At 40.1% G+C, this 18242-nt stretch overlaps 1 protein-coding gene across 2 annotated transcripts in view; it reads left to right on the top strand.

Moving 5' to 3' along the window:
• creb3l1 (cAMP responsive element binding protein 3-like 1) overlaps positions 1–18229 on the top strand; it is a 57206-nt gene extending 38977 nt beyond the window's left edge. For both annotated transcript variants that reach the window (XM_061985170.2, XM_061985169.2), the window contains 6 exons: positions 3218–3276; positions 8247–8315; positions 11003–11105; positions 11192–11339; positions 13178–13340; positions 16173–18229. In XM_061985170.2, the coding sequence (XP_061841154.1) occupies positions 3218–3276; positions 8247–8315; positions 11003–11105; positions 11192–11339; positions 13178–13340; positions 16173–16209 (579 nt within the window). In that variant the 3' untranslated portion in view covers positions 16210–18229. The remainder of the gene's footprint in view (positions 1–3217; positions 3277–8246; positions 8316–11002; positions 11106–11191; positions 11340–13177; positions 13341–16172) is intronic.
• Positions 18230–18242: the final 13 nt, after the last annotated feature.

Here is an 18242-nt window from a genome sequence, read left to right as displayed (position 1 = left end):
GGAAATTTATTTGACAAAATCCAACACCAAGAATAGACATTTGAAAGGCAATTTTAAATAAACAAAGAATAGTGAACAACAGGCTGAATAAGTGTACGTTATATGATGCATAAATAACCAACTGAGAAAGTGCCTGGTATGTTAACGTAACATATTAGGGTAAGAGTCATTCAAATAACTATAACATATAGCTGTGTTTTTCAACCTTTTTTGAGCCAAGGCACATTTTTTGCGTTGAAAAAATCCGGAGGCACACCACCAGCAGACATCATTAAAAAACAAAACTCAGTTGACAGTAAAAAGTCGTTGTCGCAATTGTTGGATATGAATTTAAACCATAACCAAGCATGCATCAATACAGCTCTTGTCTCAAAGTAGGTGTACTGTCACATCACCCCCTGATTTATTTGGAGTTTATTGCTGTTTTCCTGTGTGTAGTGTTTTACTTCTTGTCTTGCGCTCCTATTTTAATGGCTTTTTCTCTTTTTTTGGTATTTTCCTGTAGCAGTTTCATGTTTTCCTTTGAGCAATATTTCCCACATCTACTTTGTTTTAGCAATCAAGAAGATTTTAGTTGTTTTTATCCTTTTTTGTGGGGAGATTGTTGATTTTCATGTTGCTCCACAGTAAGTCTTTGCTGTCGTCCAGCATTCTGTTTTTGTTTACTTTGTAGCCAGTTCAGTTTTAGTTTCGTTCTGCATAGTCTTCCCTGAGCTTCAATTACTTTTCTTAGGGACACTCACCTTTTGTTTATTTTTGGTTTAAGCATTAGACACCTTTTTACCTGCACACTGCCTCCCGCTGTTTCCGACATCTACAAATCAATTAGCTACCGGCTGCCACCTACTGATATGGAAGAGTATTAAACGGTTTCTCTGCCGAACTCTAGACAGCACCGACACTCAACAACAACACATCATTTGCAGACTAGAATTACTTGTTTGCAAAACATATTTTTAACCCAAATAGGTGAAACTAGATAATCTCCATACGTCCACCAGACAGTATCTCTGGCGGCACAGTGGTTGAAAAACACTGACATATAGAACATGCTATACGTTTACCAAACAATCTGTCACTCCTAATCGCTAAATCCTATGAAATCTTCTTCCTCTGTGTCGCTTCTAAACAACTCTGCCAACTCCAAAGGTAGACAATGCGTTGCTTCCTCTTCTATATTTTACGGTAATGTGTTAATAATTTCACACATAAGTCGCTCCAGAGTATAAGTCGCACCCAAAAACACAAACTATGAAAAAAACTGCGTCTTATAATCCGAAAAATACGGTACATGTTATGTTTTCCTCTGATGTTATAATGGTTAACATTAATACATACATTTTCTTACTTGGCCTGTGCAAGGTATTTGTATTATAAAGTCATCTAAATAAATCAACTCAATGTCTAGACTTAGACTTAGACTTAGACTTAGACTTAGACAAACTTTAATGATCCACAAGGGAAATTGTTCAACACAGTAGCTCAGTTACAATGATGGAAAGTGTAAGGATGGAAAGGACAATGCAGGTATAAATAGACTAATATAGCGATAAAAAATCCAACATATATACGAATATATGCATAATATGTGTACAGAATAATATACAGTATATACAGATATATTATATTATGTCTATAACATATATACAATCTACATCATATATGCATATCAACTTAATATTAATATACACTTCCATATATTAAGTGTCAATTAAACTGTAGTCTTGTGAAGGTGCTAAATAAACACTAGCAATTTTTCACTTTTGATACTATACCGATATTAGAGCCTTGAGTTTTGGCCAATACAAATATTAATACAATATCAGCACAAACCATACATACCGTATTTTTCGGAGCATAAGTCGCACCTGCCAAAAATGCATAATAAAAATGGAAAAAAACATATATAAGTCGCACTGGAGCCCGGCCAAACTATGATAAAAAACTGCGACTTATAGTCCGAAAAATACGGTACTTTTATAACTTTGTAATGTGGAATGTTAGAAAAGGCTTGACCAAGTAAATAATGTGAACTGGATACTCTATAACGTGCTTCTGCCATGATTTCAGTGTATGTGTAAGTAAAATGCAAATAATAATTTGATAATTGTTTATATTGACAAATGTTGTGTTTTAATCGTAAACAATGTTCAATTATGGACATGTATTAGTTATTACGTATGTCTAGCATGTCTAGCTTGTGTGTTATTGTGTGCTTGGCTGTTGTGTAGCTGCTAGCTTTATGTTTACCCTTTGTATATGAATTCACAAAAACACAAGAAATGATCGACATTGTGTGCTTCTTGGAGGATATTTAGCCGTTAACTAGTTGGCAAGCTCACAATACGAAGGCTCTGGGTCCAATCCTGCGCTCAGGATCTTTCTGTGTGGAGTTTGCATGTTCTCCTCGTGACTGCGTGGGTTCCTTCCGGATACTCCGGCTTCCTCCCACCTTCAAAAACATGTGGGGATAGGTTGATTGGCAACACTAAATTGGCCCTAGTGTGTTAATGTGAGTGTGAATGTTGCCTGTCTATCTGTGTTGGCCCTGGGATGAGCTGGCGACTTGTCCAGGGTGTACCCCGCCTACCAGGGTGTACCCCGCCTACCAGGGTGTACCCCGCCTACCGCCCGAATGCAGCTGAGATAGGCTCCAGCGATCCCAAAAGGAACAAGCGGTAGAAAATGGATGGATGGATGGATAGTTGCCAAACTATGCATGAGTAAGTGTGATACTTGTATTAGTGCTTATATTGTAGATTTTAGATGCATACCAATATAATCCGATACTTTTTTTTTTTGCTGATATCGGACCGATATCCAATGTTAATATCAGATCAGGACACCCCTAATAAACACAACTGTCTATATTGATATCAAAACATCAATAGAACATCACACCAACTCAGGATATGCCATTAAAGCTTCAAAAACATATTTTAAAAATTGTTAGGAAACTCACATTGGCAATGACTTCCGCAGGGGCGAAAGTGACACTTAATAGTCAAATGATTCAGAATAGGAGTACTTGCATAAACATGGAGAAATCTTAACAGAGCACATTTATCCTTGGCGGGCCGCCACAAATAAATGATTCTAAACACTGCAATACGAAAGCTTGCGATTGAATTTTACTGTAATATTCATCTGAATTCAAATAATTTGTTTGTGAGCATTACTGTTAAAAAAGTCACCCATTATTTATTTTTTTAAACAGATCTCAGCTCAGGAGAGTCGGAGGAAGAAGAAAGAGTATGTGGAATGTCTGGAGAAAAAGTGAGTGAGTCGGAAAAATAAAGCTTTGCCTTTTTTCCAACTCTTTTCTCTCTTCACTTATCTACTGTCCTTTTTTTCTTTTCACACTAAATATATGACAGTGTATCAGTGGCATTGGCCTTTTGCTTACAGCGGGGTTGGATCACATTTCACCTAATGAAAACCTGAAAAGGTTTAAACCAAACCAACAGTTTCTTCCCACTTGTGTGCACCACGCGAGCACAGGCAATCCAATCCGCACGCCAGTGAGGGGAAAGTGGGGGTTGGGGGGGAAGACATGGCGGTCAAAGTTCAAATCCAGCTGTTTCTAATTTTAAAGTTTTTCCCAGCTGAGTGAGCAGCCTCTGCCACAGGTTAGACAAGGTTCATCATGAAGACGGAAAGCAGTCTCTTTGTATTAGTGCTCGCCTCTCGTGGTCGCAAGTGCTGCAGGATTATTGGTTGATCCTTCGGGAAGCAAACAGCAGGGTGGCTGGAAGTAGCGCGTGTTGAATGAGACTCATTCAAAGCAAATACAGTTGGATTATGAGAACTCCGGTGATGGATCAATGAGATTATCAGGGAGAGCCAAAAACTTTTTCATCCTCCATTTGTGTAAAAAAATTGTATTTGACGAGATTTTTCGGCTCTCATCGGCGCTGGCCTCTTCAGTAGCTCTATTCTCAGCACCTCTAACAAATAACAGCAGGAACCAGGCACTTTTGGTTTCAGGTAGCCACTTGACCATTGATACAACTGATTGGAATGCTAACCATGGTGATTCAATCCTATCAACTGTTGTGCTGGTAGAGGTCTCTTTTCTTTGCATCTTAACAGCTGTCATTTATTTAGAACCACAATAGAGCGGAACCGTTGTTGTGCTGGCAGAGGTCTCTTTTATTTGCATCTTAACATCTGTCACTTATTTAGAACCACTATAGAGCGGAGCCGTTGTGCTGGCAGAGGTCTTTTTTCTTTGCATTTTAACAGCTGTCGTTATTTAGAACCGTAATAGAGCGGAACCGTTGTTGTTTTGGTAAAGGTATCTTTTCTTTGCATCCTAACAGCTGTCATTTTTTTAGAAGCCTAATGGAGGGAGCCATTGATGTGCTGGCAGAGGTGTCTTCTTTGCATCCTAACAGCTGTCGTTTTTTTTAGAACCATAATAGAAAGGAAAAGGTGTTGTGCTAGCACAGTGGTTCTCAAATGGGGGTACGACTACCCCTGGGGCAGGGGTCGGCAACCTTTACCAGTCAAAGAGCCATTTTGACCAGTTTCACAAATTAAAGAAAGCAATGGGAGCCACAAAAATATTTTGAAATTTAAAATGAAATAACACTGCATAAAAGTTTTTCTTTTTGCTTTGTGCTATGTATAAACCAAGGGTCTCAGACACGCGACCCACAACTTATGAATGGCGCTTGACAGCGTCATACTTGTCAACCCTCTCGATTATTCCGGCAAACTACGAATTTCAGGGCAACTGTTCTCTCGAACGTGCCGTGATGGTACAGCATTTAGCGCCCACTACAACCAGCGTGCCGGCCCAGCCACACATTGTATGGGGCTTCTACTTGATTACGTAAGTGACAGCAAGGCATACTTGGTCAACAACCACACAGGTTACACTGACGGTGACGGTATAAAAAACTTTGACACTCTTACTAATAATGCGCCATTATGAGGGGGGGTTGATGTGTGAGGGAGCCGGGTTGGGGTGGTGGCGGGGTTTGCATGGGATTCTGGGTATTTGTTCTGTTGTGTTTATGTTGTGTTAAGGTGCAGATGTTCTCCCGAAATGTGTTTGTCATTCTTGTTTGGTTTTGGTTCAAAGTGTGGCGCATTATTAGTAAGAGTGTTAAAGTTGTTTTATATGGCCACCGTCAGTGTAACCTGTGTGGCTGTTGACCAAGTATGCCTTGCTGTCACTTACGTGTGCAAGCAGAAGATGCATATAACAAGAGGCTGGGCTGGAACGCTGTTTATACAAACTGTAGAGGTCGCTAAATGCTGTACCATCAAGGCACGCCCTAATTATTATTGTAAGGGTGAAAATCGGAGAATATTAATCCCGGTGGTTTTCTGCGAGAGGGAAAATCGGGGGGTCGGCAAGTATGCAGCTGAGCCGCATCAAAGTGATCAAAGAGCCGCATGCCGCTCCGGAGCCGCGGGTTGCCGACCCCTGCCCTGGGGGTACTTGAAGGTATGCCAAGGGGTACGTGAGATTTTTTTTTAATATTCTAAAAAATAGCAACAATTCAAAAATCCTTTATAAATATATTTATTGAATAATACTTCAACAAAATATGAATGTAAGTTCATAAACTGAACATCAAATCAAGTAGCCTATTCCATTCATTACCATAAACCCAGAGTTTCCCCCATGCCATGATGGTTTGACCCTCACTAACATGTATGTCAAAAAGAACTGTGCAAAGAAATGCAACAATGCAATATTCAGTGTTGACAGCTAGATTTTCCATCCATAAATATTGATGTTAAAGATTTCTTTTTTTGTGAAGAAATGTTTAGAATTATGTTCATGAATCCAGATGGATCTCTATTACAATCCCCAAAGAGGTCACTTTAAGTTGATGATAACTTCTATGTGTAGAAATCTTTATTTATAATTGAACCACTTGTTTATTTTTCAACAAGTTTTTAGTTATTTTTATATCTTTTTTTCCAAATAGTTCAAGAAAGACCACTACAAATGAGCAATATTTTGCACTGTTATACAATTTAATAAATCAGAAACTGATGACATAGTGCTGTATTTGACTTCTTTATCTCTTTTTTTTCAACCAAAAATGCTTTGCTCTGATTAGGGGGTACTTGAATTAAAAACATTTTCACAGGGGGTACATCACTGAAAAAAGGTTGAGAACCACTGTGCTAGCAGACGTCTCTTTTCTTTGCATCTTAGAGGGGAACTGCACTTTTTTTTGAATTTTTCCTATCGTTCACAAACATTATGAAAGACATGACGACATATGTATTTTTTAATGCATTGTAACTCGCAATTAAAAGCCCACTTGCAGTTGGAGCCAATGGGAGGTCCTCTATTCGGCCCATAAAACCCAATAAATAACCATTCAAAAAGCGCCAAACATACTCCATTTACAATTTTTGACCTGAATATTAACCAAGTATTAGTCATATTTGGTATTATAAGCGCTAACGTTGACAAACCATTTGTAGCGGCGCCGTGGTCACAAGCTTGTGTGCTTTTGTTGACATCATCGAGTGGTCAGCTGCTTACTCGATTCCTCACTTGTGGAAGGATGAGGACGTATTCGGGCAAATTGGTACACTTTGACAGACATTTTAGACCCGGGAATGGCGAGAACAACACGAAACGAGGATTAAAGTTAAAGTACCACTGATAGTCAGACACACACACACTAGGTGTGGTGAAATTACCCTCTGTGTTTGACCCATCCCCTTGTTTCACTCCCTGGTTGGTGAGCAGAGGCGGTGGCCGCGCTCGGGAATCATGATTTAACCCCCAATTCAACCCTTGTTGCTGAGGGGTCCCATTTTTATAGTCTTTTGTAAGACTCGGCCGGGGTTTGAACTCACGACCTACCGATCTCAGGGCGGACACTAACCACAAGGCCACTGAGCAGGTTATGAGTCATTCTTCATCTAAATGGGAATATATAATAATAAATCATAATAATGAATTACATTTGTAATGCACTTTACATTTGCTAAAATCTCAAAGTGATACAAAGTATAAATAAAAAAATAGAAAGTTAGAATATATAATAAAAAATTTAAATAGAAATGAAAACATGACACACACTAGGATAAACATTAGATAAAACAGAAACATACTGTAGATAAAGATAGAAATAAAAGCATGAAAGCACTGGATAAAACAGATAGGCAAGCAGTGAATTTAAAAACAAGAAAGCAGAGGAATTAGATAAAAGCTGTGCTAAAAAGGTGGGTTTTTAGTCCCTTCTTAAAACGGTCGACCGACTGTGGTGCTCTAAGATGGTCGGGGACAGCGTTCCAGGGTTTGGGTGCGGTCGAGCAGAAAGCCCATTGATTGTAAGTTTGTCCTGATGGGTTTTAGGAGGTTAGTGTTTGAGGAGCGGAGGTTGCGGTAGGAGGTTGAGGGGAAACTAGGTCCTTGAGGTAGGAGGGTGTGTTGCCGTATCTGAACAGCCGAGCAGTCGGCATCCTAATGACAGCAGACATTGTACAGTAAGGGATGTTTTATTATGTTGTTTGGCTCTCATGAAGTCTGCGGTGAGTTGTAATCATTGATGTTCAAGCAATCAAAAAAAAAACTAACGATGTTATGTGTTTTTTAAATTAATGCACCGTGTATGCTTAAAATGATCAAAATACGTAATTATTAAATGTTATTATAAATGTGTCCGTTACTAGATTACATATACTTACAGTATGTATTTAAAACCTTAATAATGGTGTTTAGATGTTTTTAAGGGCTTTTATATGCAGAATAGAGCGATAGTGTAAGTGGCCTTTTGATCACATTTACTGTTTAGAAGGCATAAAAAAAAGAAAAAACATGTGTTCTTGTCTTACATAAGGATTGTGAATGATAGGCAAAATTCCAAAAAAAGTGCAGTTCTCCTTTAACAGCTGTCATTATTTTACAACCACAATAGAGCATTCTTGCCTATGGAGGATAAATACCAAGCACTCAGACGAGGTCTGTTGTATATAAGTCTGCGAGCCTGAGCTGATGAAGCCTGCTCGGATGAGAGGCGAAACATCATACAAGTCAAACTATACAGTCCAGTTGGGATCTGTTCAATAACCCTGAAAATATGCTGACTTGGATGAATGACTATATTCCGTGTTTGACAAGCACTGTAGTCAATAAGAAGGAAATATCCTCAAATAATGTCCACAAGTCATGATCACAAATATTTATTATTCTTATTCTTATCGTAGACATGTGCACAGCTAGGGTGATCACAAGAAACAATGTTTTTGTTTCAATGTTTCAGGGTGGATAACTATACGTCAGAAAATGGTGACCTGTGGAGAAAAGTGGAAAACCTGGAGACTGCGAACAGGTGAGGATTACTCCAAATGCTCATCTAAAGCAGTGGTTCCCAACCACTGGTCCGGAGACCACTACCGATCCATGACGCATTTGCTATGGGGCCGCACAGAAACATTAATTTATAAACGACCCCATTTTCTCTGACTTCACTTTGCCTGTCCCACGAGTCACACCAGTAAGCTTGTTCATAGATGCACATCAAACCTCTGACCCCCCCACACATCAAATCCCCCCCCCCCCCCCCCTCTCTCTGTGCGTCGGTTGAAGTGGGCGGGGTTGGGGGGGGCCGGGGTTTGGTGGTAGCGGGGGTGTATAATGTAGCCCGGAAGAGTTAGGGATGCATGGGATTCTGGGTATTTGTTCTGTTGTGTTTATGTTGTATTACGGTGCGGATATTCTCCCGAAATGTGTTTGTCATTCTTGTTTGGTGTGGGTTCACAGTGTGGCGCATATTAGTAAGAGTGCTAAAGTTGTTTATACGGCCACCCTCAGTGTCACCTGTATGGCTATTGACCAAGTATGCCTTGCAGTCACTTACGAGTCTAAGCAGAGGCTGCATACAACATGTAACTGGGCCGGCACGCAGATAGTATGGTTATAAAGCGGACGTGAGGACAGGTTGTAGAGGACGCTAATAAAAGCAGTGCCATCACGGCACGCCCTCAATATTGTTGTCCAGGTGAAAATCGGAGAATATTTGCCCCGGGAGATTTCCGGGAGCAGCAAGTATGCAGCTGAGCCGCATCAGAGTGGTCAAAGAGCCGCATGCGGCTCCGGAGTTGCGGGTTGCCGACCCCTGGTATAGTATATACCCTGGGGGTAAGATTCCTTATTAAACTCATGACGTCTCGCGGGCCAAATTGAGGACGTCGGCGGGCCGTACTTGGCCCGCGGACCGTAGTTTGGACATATGTACATCACTGCTATAGAGAGACAATTTTGAATTTGAATTTTCAGGACCTTAAAAAATATAAAAAATTTTGGCATACCTGACGTGCCTGCAAAATATGGGGACTTTTCGTGCATGTGTACCGTATTTTTCGGAGTATAAGTCGCACCGGAGTATAAGTCGCACCTGCCGAAAATGCATAATAAAGAAGGAAAAAAACATATAAGTCGCACTGGAGTATAAGTCGCATTTTTGGGGGAAATGTATTTGATAAAAGCCAACACCAAGAATAGACATTTGAAAGGCAATTTAAAATAAATAACGAATAGTGAACAACAGGTTGAATAAGTGTACGTTATATGAGGCATAAATAACCAACTGAGAATGTGCCTGGTATGTTAAAGTAACATATTATGGTAAGACTCATTGAAAAAACTATAACATATGGAACATGCTATTCGTTTACCAAACAATCTGTCACTCCTAATCGCTAAATCCAATGAAATCGTATACGTCTAGTCTCTTACGTGAATGAGATAAATAATATTATTTGTTATTTTACGGTAATGTGTTAATAATTTCACACATAAGTCGCTCCTGAGTATAAATCGCACCCCCGGCCAAACTATGAAAAAAACTGCGACTTTTAGTCCGAAAAATACGGTATATATAGGCCTATATAGTATAGAAGAAAAAACACTGCAGTTTCAGTAGGGCCCTTGTTGTGCTCTGCATGAATGTGTTTTACCAGGCTTGGCATAAACCATAATTATACATGCGGACAAGATGAATTGGATTATCAGCGTGAAGAATGCCGCTCGATGTTCTGCAGCAGTGACTGTCATCTCTTATGCCAGAAAAATAACAATCACTACCTTTTCCGTGTCTGCAGTCTGTGAAGAGTTCATGCATTTAAGATATGCGTCCTATTATGTTGAAGAGATTCTGTATAGGGGTGTGGATGGAAGCACTGGTGGTGATGGTGGTGGGTTCTGTCTGCAGCAGTATGTAATCAAAGCTTTCTTCAACACCCCCCTATGAGTCAGTATAGCAACTCTAAAGAGAAGAAAAAACATCCTGGTGTCTTCCATCCAGTTATTAGTGGTCGTTTGGCTCGCAATACCATCCCATATTGCATTCAGTTTGTATCCACGGTCCTAACACACAGTTGCTAATGTATGTGACGTGGTGGTTGTGTTTAACACGCCGACTTGCTGAGTTCAATCCAACCACGTTTACTGAGGAACTTTTTATACGTGCTGCATATTCAAAACAACCATCAGTCATTGCGGTTTGACATCAAAGTGTGTGTTGAGGTGGGAATACGGTGCTCATCTTTATCCGTTCCTCAATGTTGGCCATGCTTAACTACTTGGTCACGTTTTCAACAGGACTAAGGAGGACTTGGGGAGTGACTGACTGCATGACTCGCTTGCTGTGCCAGTTGAATATTTGGAACTGACTGTAATTCATTGGGTCGCTGTGGTTTCCCTCTGAGTGACTGAGCCAATGGCTGTTGTTGAACATGCATAACAGCTCCACTCAAACCTTCAAATGGGGACCTATGTGAGGGCTACTTGGTGTTTTGTCTCCCCTCAGTGGTGGATTGTGTCATTGCAGCACATACCATGAGAACCCTGCTCTCCAGTTGCTACAAAAAACCGCCATACTATATTCTTCTATCAGCCTGACTCTGTGTGACTGTAAGAAGTATGAAGTAGTAAACGCAGCAGTTGTGATGATATTTGGACGAAATGAACTAAAACCATGAGCGTTAATTTCTCTTCCTGTACCTCACCTGTCTGCAGGACTCTCCTACAGCAGCTTCAGAAACTCCAGTCGCTTATTTCAGGGAAAGTTGTCCCACGCTCTTGTAAAATGGCCTCAACTCAAACAGGGACGTGCCTCATGGTAAGTGTTTGGCTGTCTTCGCCTTCCCTATGGATGTCAAATTTGCTCAAAAGCCACAAGAGTGATATGTCCTTCTCTCTATGCAGATGATGGCCTTGTGTTTTGTCCTGGTTTTGGGCTCCTTCTCTCCTCGCCTCTCCTCCCTCTCTTTCATAACTGATGCCACATCCTCCTCCATACAAGCCCCTTCCCCTCCCTCTACCCAGTCAGAGGACCTATACACCACCACTCAGGGTATGTGGTCACCTCAGATGCTGCACATTTTTAATGAAAGCGCTCCAAGGTAGAAACCAAAGTACTCTGGAGAAAAGAATATAATAAAGACAAGAATAACTAGGGCATGACTAGCCAGATCCATTTTTAGATTAATTAGTTTGCGGTCTCCTTACTTAATCACATTAATATGAGTGCATTCCATAGACAAGACCTCATGCCGTGTGGCCTTATTCTCTCTTCTACAAACCCCGTTTCCATAGGAGTTGGGAAATTGTGTTAGATGTAAATATAAATGGAATACAATGATTTGCAAATCCTTTTCAACCCATATTCAATTGAATGCACTACAAAGACAAGATATTTGATGTTCAAACTCATAAACTTTATTTTTTTTTTGCAAATAATAATTAACTTAGAATTTCATGGCTGCAACATGTGTCAAAGTAGTTGGGAAAGGGCATGTTCACCACTGTGTTACATGGCCTTTCCTTTTAACAACACTCAGTAAATGTTTGGGAACTGAGGAGACACATTTTTTAAGCTTCTCAGGTGGAATTATTTCCCATTCTTGCTTGATGTACAGCTTAAGTTGTTCAACAGTCCGGGAGTCTCCGTTGTGGTATTTTAGGCTTCATAATGCGCCACACATTTTCAATGGGAGACAGGTCTGGACTACAGGCAGGCCAGTCTAGTACCCGCACTCTTTTACTATGAAGCCACGTTGATGTAACACGTGGCTTGGCATTGTCTTGCTGAAATAAGCAGGGGCGTCCATGAAAAAGACAGCGCTTAGATGGCAACATATGTTGCTCCAAAACCTGTATGTACCTTTCAGCATTAATGGCGCCTTCACAGATGTGTAAGTTACCCATGTCTTGGGCACTAATACACCCCCATACCATCACAAATGCTGGCTTTTCAACTTTGCGCCTATAACAATCCGGATGGTTCTTTTCTTCTTTGGTCCGGAGGACACAACGTCCACAGTTTCCAAAAACAATTTGAAATGTGGACTCGTCAGACCACAGAACACTTTTCCACTTTGTATCAGTCCATCTTTGATGAGCTCAGGCCCAGCGAAGCCGACGGAATTTCTGGGTGTTGTTGATAAACGGTTTTCGCCTTGCATAGGAGAGTTTTAACTTGCACTTACAGATGTAGCGACCAACTGTAGTTACTGACAGTGTGTTTCTGAAGTGTTCCTGAGCCCATGTGGTGATATCATTTACACACTGATGTCGCTTGTTGATGCAGTACAGCCTGAGGGATCGAAGGTCACGGGCTTAGCTGCTTACATGCAGTGATTTCTCCAGATTCTCTGAACCCTTTAATGATATTACGGAGCGTAGATGGTGAAATCCCTAAATTCCTTGCAATAGCTGGTTGAGAAAGGTTTTTCTTAAACTGTTCAACAATTTGCTCACGCATTTGTTGACAAAGTGGTGACCCTCGCCCCATCCTTGTTTGTGAATGACTGAGCATTTCATGGAATCTACTTTTATACCCAATCATGGCACCCACCTGTTCCCAATGTGCCTGTTCACCTGTGGGATGTTCCAAATAAGTGTTTGATGAGCATTCCTCAACTTTATCAGCATTTATTGCCACCTTTCCCAACTTCTTTGTCACGTGTTGCTGGCATCAAATTCTAAAGTTAATGATTATTTGCAAAAAAATTTTTTTATCAGTTTGAACATCAAATATGTTGTCTTTGTAGCATATTCAACTGAATATGGGTTGAAAATGATTTGAAAATCATTGTATTCCGTTTATATTTACATCTAACACAATTTCTCAACTCATATGGAAACGGGGTTTGTAGTATTAACAGGATACTTCTTCTATGTGTGTTGCAGTCCGATCCCGTAGCCTCCTCTTCTTCGATGGAGGATCTCCACTAGAGGATGCACCAAAGACATTACTAGTGGAGAGGATAGAGTCACAAAGTAGCTTTCAGACGAGCCGCTACACAGCTGATCCTCACAGGAACAACACAAGCGGGCCCAAGTTGGACCACAGGTACGGTTTTCCACTGCAACCTCAGCAGCCCTGCACGCTTCATCTTTGGTCAGAACCAGTGGCGGAACAAATCTGGCACATGACCAGGGCTTTTAAAGCCTGTGATACCGGGCGAAAAAGCCCCCAGCCCCTGCTATAGCTCAGCCGCAGGTCAGAACTGTATGTAAAGACATCACGTAAAGACATCAGGTGAATCATGTGTGTCATATACATTTAGGCCATTATATTATTATTCCTTCCTGGGAAAGTATCCATTAATATAAATCCCAGGTGTCAAATTCAAGGCCACATCGTTTTAAGCGGCCTGCAAAACCTTGGAAATAATGTGCATCAATAAAGCCACACTCGTTACTAAATGTATTAGTTTTTTTAAATTTTGACAGAAAAATGTGCATGTGCTGCATGTAAGTTCATGTATTTTAAAGGTATTATCTGCTCATGCAACACACTATATTAGCATATATTACAAACATTTGTTTTGTTAATATTAAAAATAAATACTATACAGTAGGGGTGTAACAGTACGTGTATTTGTATTGAACCGTTTCGGTACGGGGGTTCCGGTTCGGTTCGGAGGTGTACCGAACGAGTTTCCACACAGACATATTAAGTAGCGTAACGCACGTTGTGTAAACAATGCACACCGAGGCACAACACGCGGCATACTAGCAGCTAACGGGCTACGATAGACTGACCATACGTCCTCTTTTCACCGGACATGTCCTCTTTTGCGGAGCTGTCAGGGCGGAGTTTCTTAAATGCCTCAAATGTCCGGCATTTTGAGTTAGGGTTACGTGTATTTTCAATGTACGTTCAGGGTTAAGAAGGGGTTAAAAACAAAACAAATTGTGCACGCAGTAGCTTTCGTGAGGGAGGGGCAGAGACAGAGAGAGCGAGAGAGTTATGATAAACGCGCATGCGTCGCCAGGCTCTGCTTTTTATCCATAGATTTATCAGATTTCATTTTTTATTATCTATAGCAGGGGTATCAAAAGTGTGCCCCAGAGGCCATTTGCGGCCCACAGCTAATGTTTTAAAGGCCCGCGGCACATTCTAAAAATACTATTAAAATAAACAAAAACATAACAAAAGTGAAATAAAAAAGCTTAAAGGTTAAATGTAATTTAGAAAAAGTTGCAATGTTGACTAATAAAACAAAGCTGGTTTTTTTTTCTTTCAAACTGTCATTGCTCAAAACATAATATTGAATCAAAATCAATGTTATTATGAATTATTGACCTATCCAAGGTTCCGATTACTTCACATCAAATATTCCACTCAGAAAAATATTTTTGGTGGAAGATTTTGCAAATTTGGTAAATAAATAACCCAAAAATGTATATTTTGTTGTTTTCTTACTGTACCGAAAATGAACCGAAACGAGACAAAAAAATAAAATAAAATAAGATAAAATAAAATAAAAATAAAAAGGGACCTCTAAACCGAAATTTTTGTGTACCGTTACATCCCTACTATACATATATCGAGAGGTGGGAATCTTTGGGCCGCTCACGATTCGATTCAGAATGGATTCCCGATTCAACACGGTTGTCATGATATATTATATCAGGTATATGAATTATAATACAACCTTTTTAAAACAGATTACAAGTTACAAAAGCTCCTCTTTGCTGCTGACGTATGGCTTATACAAGCGGTGTTGGCCTAAAAAACGTATTTTTAAAAATGTATTCAACAAAAAAAATTGCCAAAAAAATTATATATTTTATTGTCAATTCTCAAAATTGTAAATCGATTTACAATTGGAATAAATACAAATCCATCAAGTTGTACATAAAACAAATATAATGAAATACATTGGCAATTAGTATTAATATAATTAGGCAATTATACATTCATATTCATACATATTTACTAGAGATGTCCGATAATGGCTTTTTTGCCGATATCCGATATTGTCCAACTCTTAATTACCGATTCTGATATCAACCGATACCGATATATACAGTCGTGGAATTAACACATTATTATGCCTAATTTTGTTGTGATGCCCCGCTGGATGCATTAAACAATGTAACAAGGTTTTCCCAAATAAATCAACTCAAGTTATGGATAAAAATGCCAACATGGCACTGCCATATTTATTATTGAAGTCACAAAGTGCATTATTTTTTTTAACATGCCTCAAAACAGCAGCTTGGAATTTGGGACATGAGGAGGTTGAGGTGGGCGGGGTTGAGGTGTGGGGTGGGGGGTAGCGGGGGGTGTATATTGTAGCGTCCCGGAAGAGTTAGTGCTGCAAGGGGCTCTGGGTATTTGTTCTGTTGTGTTTATGTTGTGTTACGGTGCGGATGTTCTCCCGAAATGTGTTTGTCATTCTTGTTTGGTGTGGGTTCACAGTGTGGCGCATATTTGTAACAATGTTAAAGTTGTTTATACGGCCACCCTCAGTGTGACCTGTGTGGCTGTTGACCAAGTATGCATGGCATTCACTTGTGTGTGTGAAAAGTCGTAGATATGTGATTGGGCCTGCACTCAAAGGCAGTGCCTTTAAGGTTTATTGGCGCTCTGTACTTCTCCCTACGTCCGTGTACCACTCCTCCGTACAGCGGCGTTTTAGTCATAAATTTTACTTTTTCAAACCGATACTGATAATTTCGGATATTACATTTTAAAGCATTTATCAGCCGATAATATCGGACATCTCTAATATTTACTGTTACAAGTGACCCTCTGAGGGCAGCCACAACTGCGATGTGGCCCTCAAAACGAGCTTGACAGCCCTGATATAAGTCATTAAGGGCCTAAAAACCCATGACGGGTGTACACAAACCACCACTACTGACATTGATGTCTACTTTTCCCCCCCAGAGAAACGAAACCAAAGGAGGTTTCAGAATTCTTCTGACAGACAACCTGAAGCATCATTCCCGTCACATCCCAGAAGATACCGACTGCAATAGCCGCCCCCCTCAAACTTCATGGCAGCCACCCCTTACACAAAGTTTACCTGCTCGTATTTATTATGATAATGTAACTTTGAGTTGAAGTGAATGACATCATAGATCTCATTCATGCAAGCACGTATGGACCTCCACTGTGTTTTTTTTATTTCAACTTGTGCATTCACTGACACCCACCAACATGTTCTAAACTAGGCATGTTGGTGTCCTTCTACACAGGAAGTCATTTAAGTGCCTTCCACTTGCGTTTGTCCACTTAGCCTTAAATAAAAGGCTTAAGGAGACAACCAAATAACCCCTCTAAGGATTAGAGCATTTTAACAGACCAGTTCATCTATGTGTGAGGTCTAATCAACTTGAATTCAAAAATTACAACCATATTTTCATATTAGAGATATCTGACAGACGGTGGGAAAAGTGACATACATGTATTTTTATGGAGTTCAAAAATGTATATATAATATATTTGCAGCATCAAAATCAAGCATATTTAAATTATGCAACAAAAAAAAATACGTGTACTGATTTTAACAGTTTGTATTGTCTTGTTTTTTTAAATAATGTAAAAGAGACAAAAATTACATTGGTTCGTAATATATTGCAAGCATTAAAAAAAAGCTAATTTGCTTTTTTCTTGCATAAAACAATGACATGTTGTGTTGACCATTGGTGGTGTAATTCAAGTGCTGTTTTGTGAGCGTCAAACTGGGGGTTTGTGTCATTTTCCCCTGAATTTTGTTTTATCGCACAAAAAAGAAATCCTTAAAATGAAAGACACATTGAAGTCAGGGCAAAAGTATTCAACATTGACCCAAATTTCCACAACCTAACTGGATTGTGACATTTAAGTTTAATGTCAAATATTCTTGTGCGACAGTAATGTATCTTCTATTTATTTATGTCTGTAGAAAGAGCATGTATATTGATGAATTACAAAAAAAGAAGAAGCCCTACTTCAGGTGGGAAATAATTTTCTCCATCATTGCTCTGATCATCCATCCATTTTCTACCACTTATCCCTCTCGGGCTTGAGAATAAATGTAAACATTTCAGTGCGCTCTAAAGTCCTATGTCCCCCAAACACCACACTGATGGTTGTATTTGGTTTGGTCTAGTCCAGTGGGCAGCACGGTGGAAGAGGGGTTAGTGCGTCTGCCTCACAATACGAAAGACCTGAGCAGTCCTGGGTTCAATCCCGGGCTCTGGATCTTTCTGTGTGGAGTTTGCATGTCCTCCCCGTGACTGTGTGGGTTCCCTCCGGGTACTCCGGCTTCCTCCCACCTCCAAAAACATGCACCTGGGGATAGGTTGATTGGCAACACTAAATTGGCCCTAGTGTGTGAATGTGAGTGTGAATGTTGTCTGTCTATCTGTGTTGGCCCTGTGATGAGGTGGCGACTTGTCCAGGGTGTACCCCGCCTTCTGCCCAATTGTAGCTGAGATAGGCTCCAGTGCCCCCCGCGACCCCGAAGGGATTAAGCGGTAGAAAATGGATGGATGGATGGATAGTCCAGTGGTCCTTAACCTTGTTGGAGGTACCGAACCCCACCAGTTTCATATGCGCATTCACCGAACCCGAACCGTAATCGTAAAATTATGTTATCATATTAAAGAAATACTAATAAAGATGTATTTTACAAACAGAAAGTTACAGGAATGTACACGATCCCATGTTTACATCTCATTGTGCAACATGTGAATGTTTTAGTAGGAACTAAATGCGATATCTGAAAGGGTTACACATTATTTCCAAAACAGGACCCCCACCCAGACATATAATACTAGTACACAGCTCATGAAAAACAACATGTTATAGTCATTGTAAGTGGGCCAAAACATTTATATTAGAAAATAATCTCATGGAAATGACTGCTGTCATTTGATTATAATAATAAAACATTGAACGTGTTATTTAGTCAGGTTAGGGACAGGTGTGCTGCAGGTGTGACCACAGTGCATGAGCACGTCTGATGTCGCT

Source organism: Nerophis lumbriciformis, linkage group LG23 (assembly GCF_033978685.3).
Source record: "Nerophis lumbriciformis linkage group LG23, RoL_Nlum_v2.1, whole genome shotgun sequence".
NCBI lineage: Eukaryota > Metazoa > Chordata > Actinopteri > Syngnathiformes > Syngnathidae > Nerophis > Nerophis lumbriciformis.
Note: the sequence above shows the minus strand (reverse complement) of the source record. Positions and strands in the feature narration are given on the sequence as shown.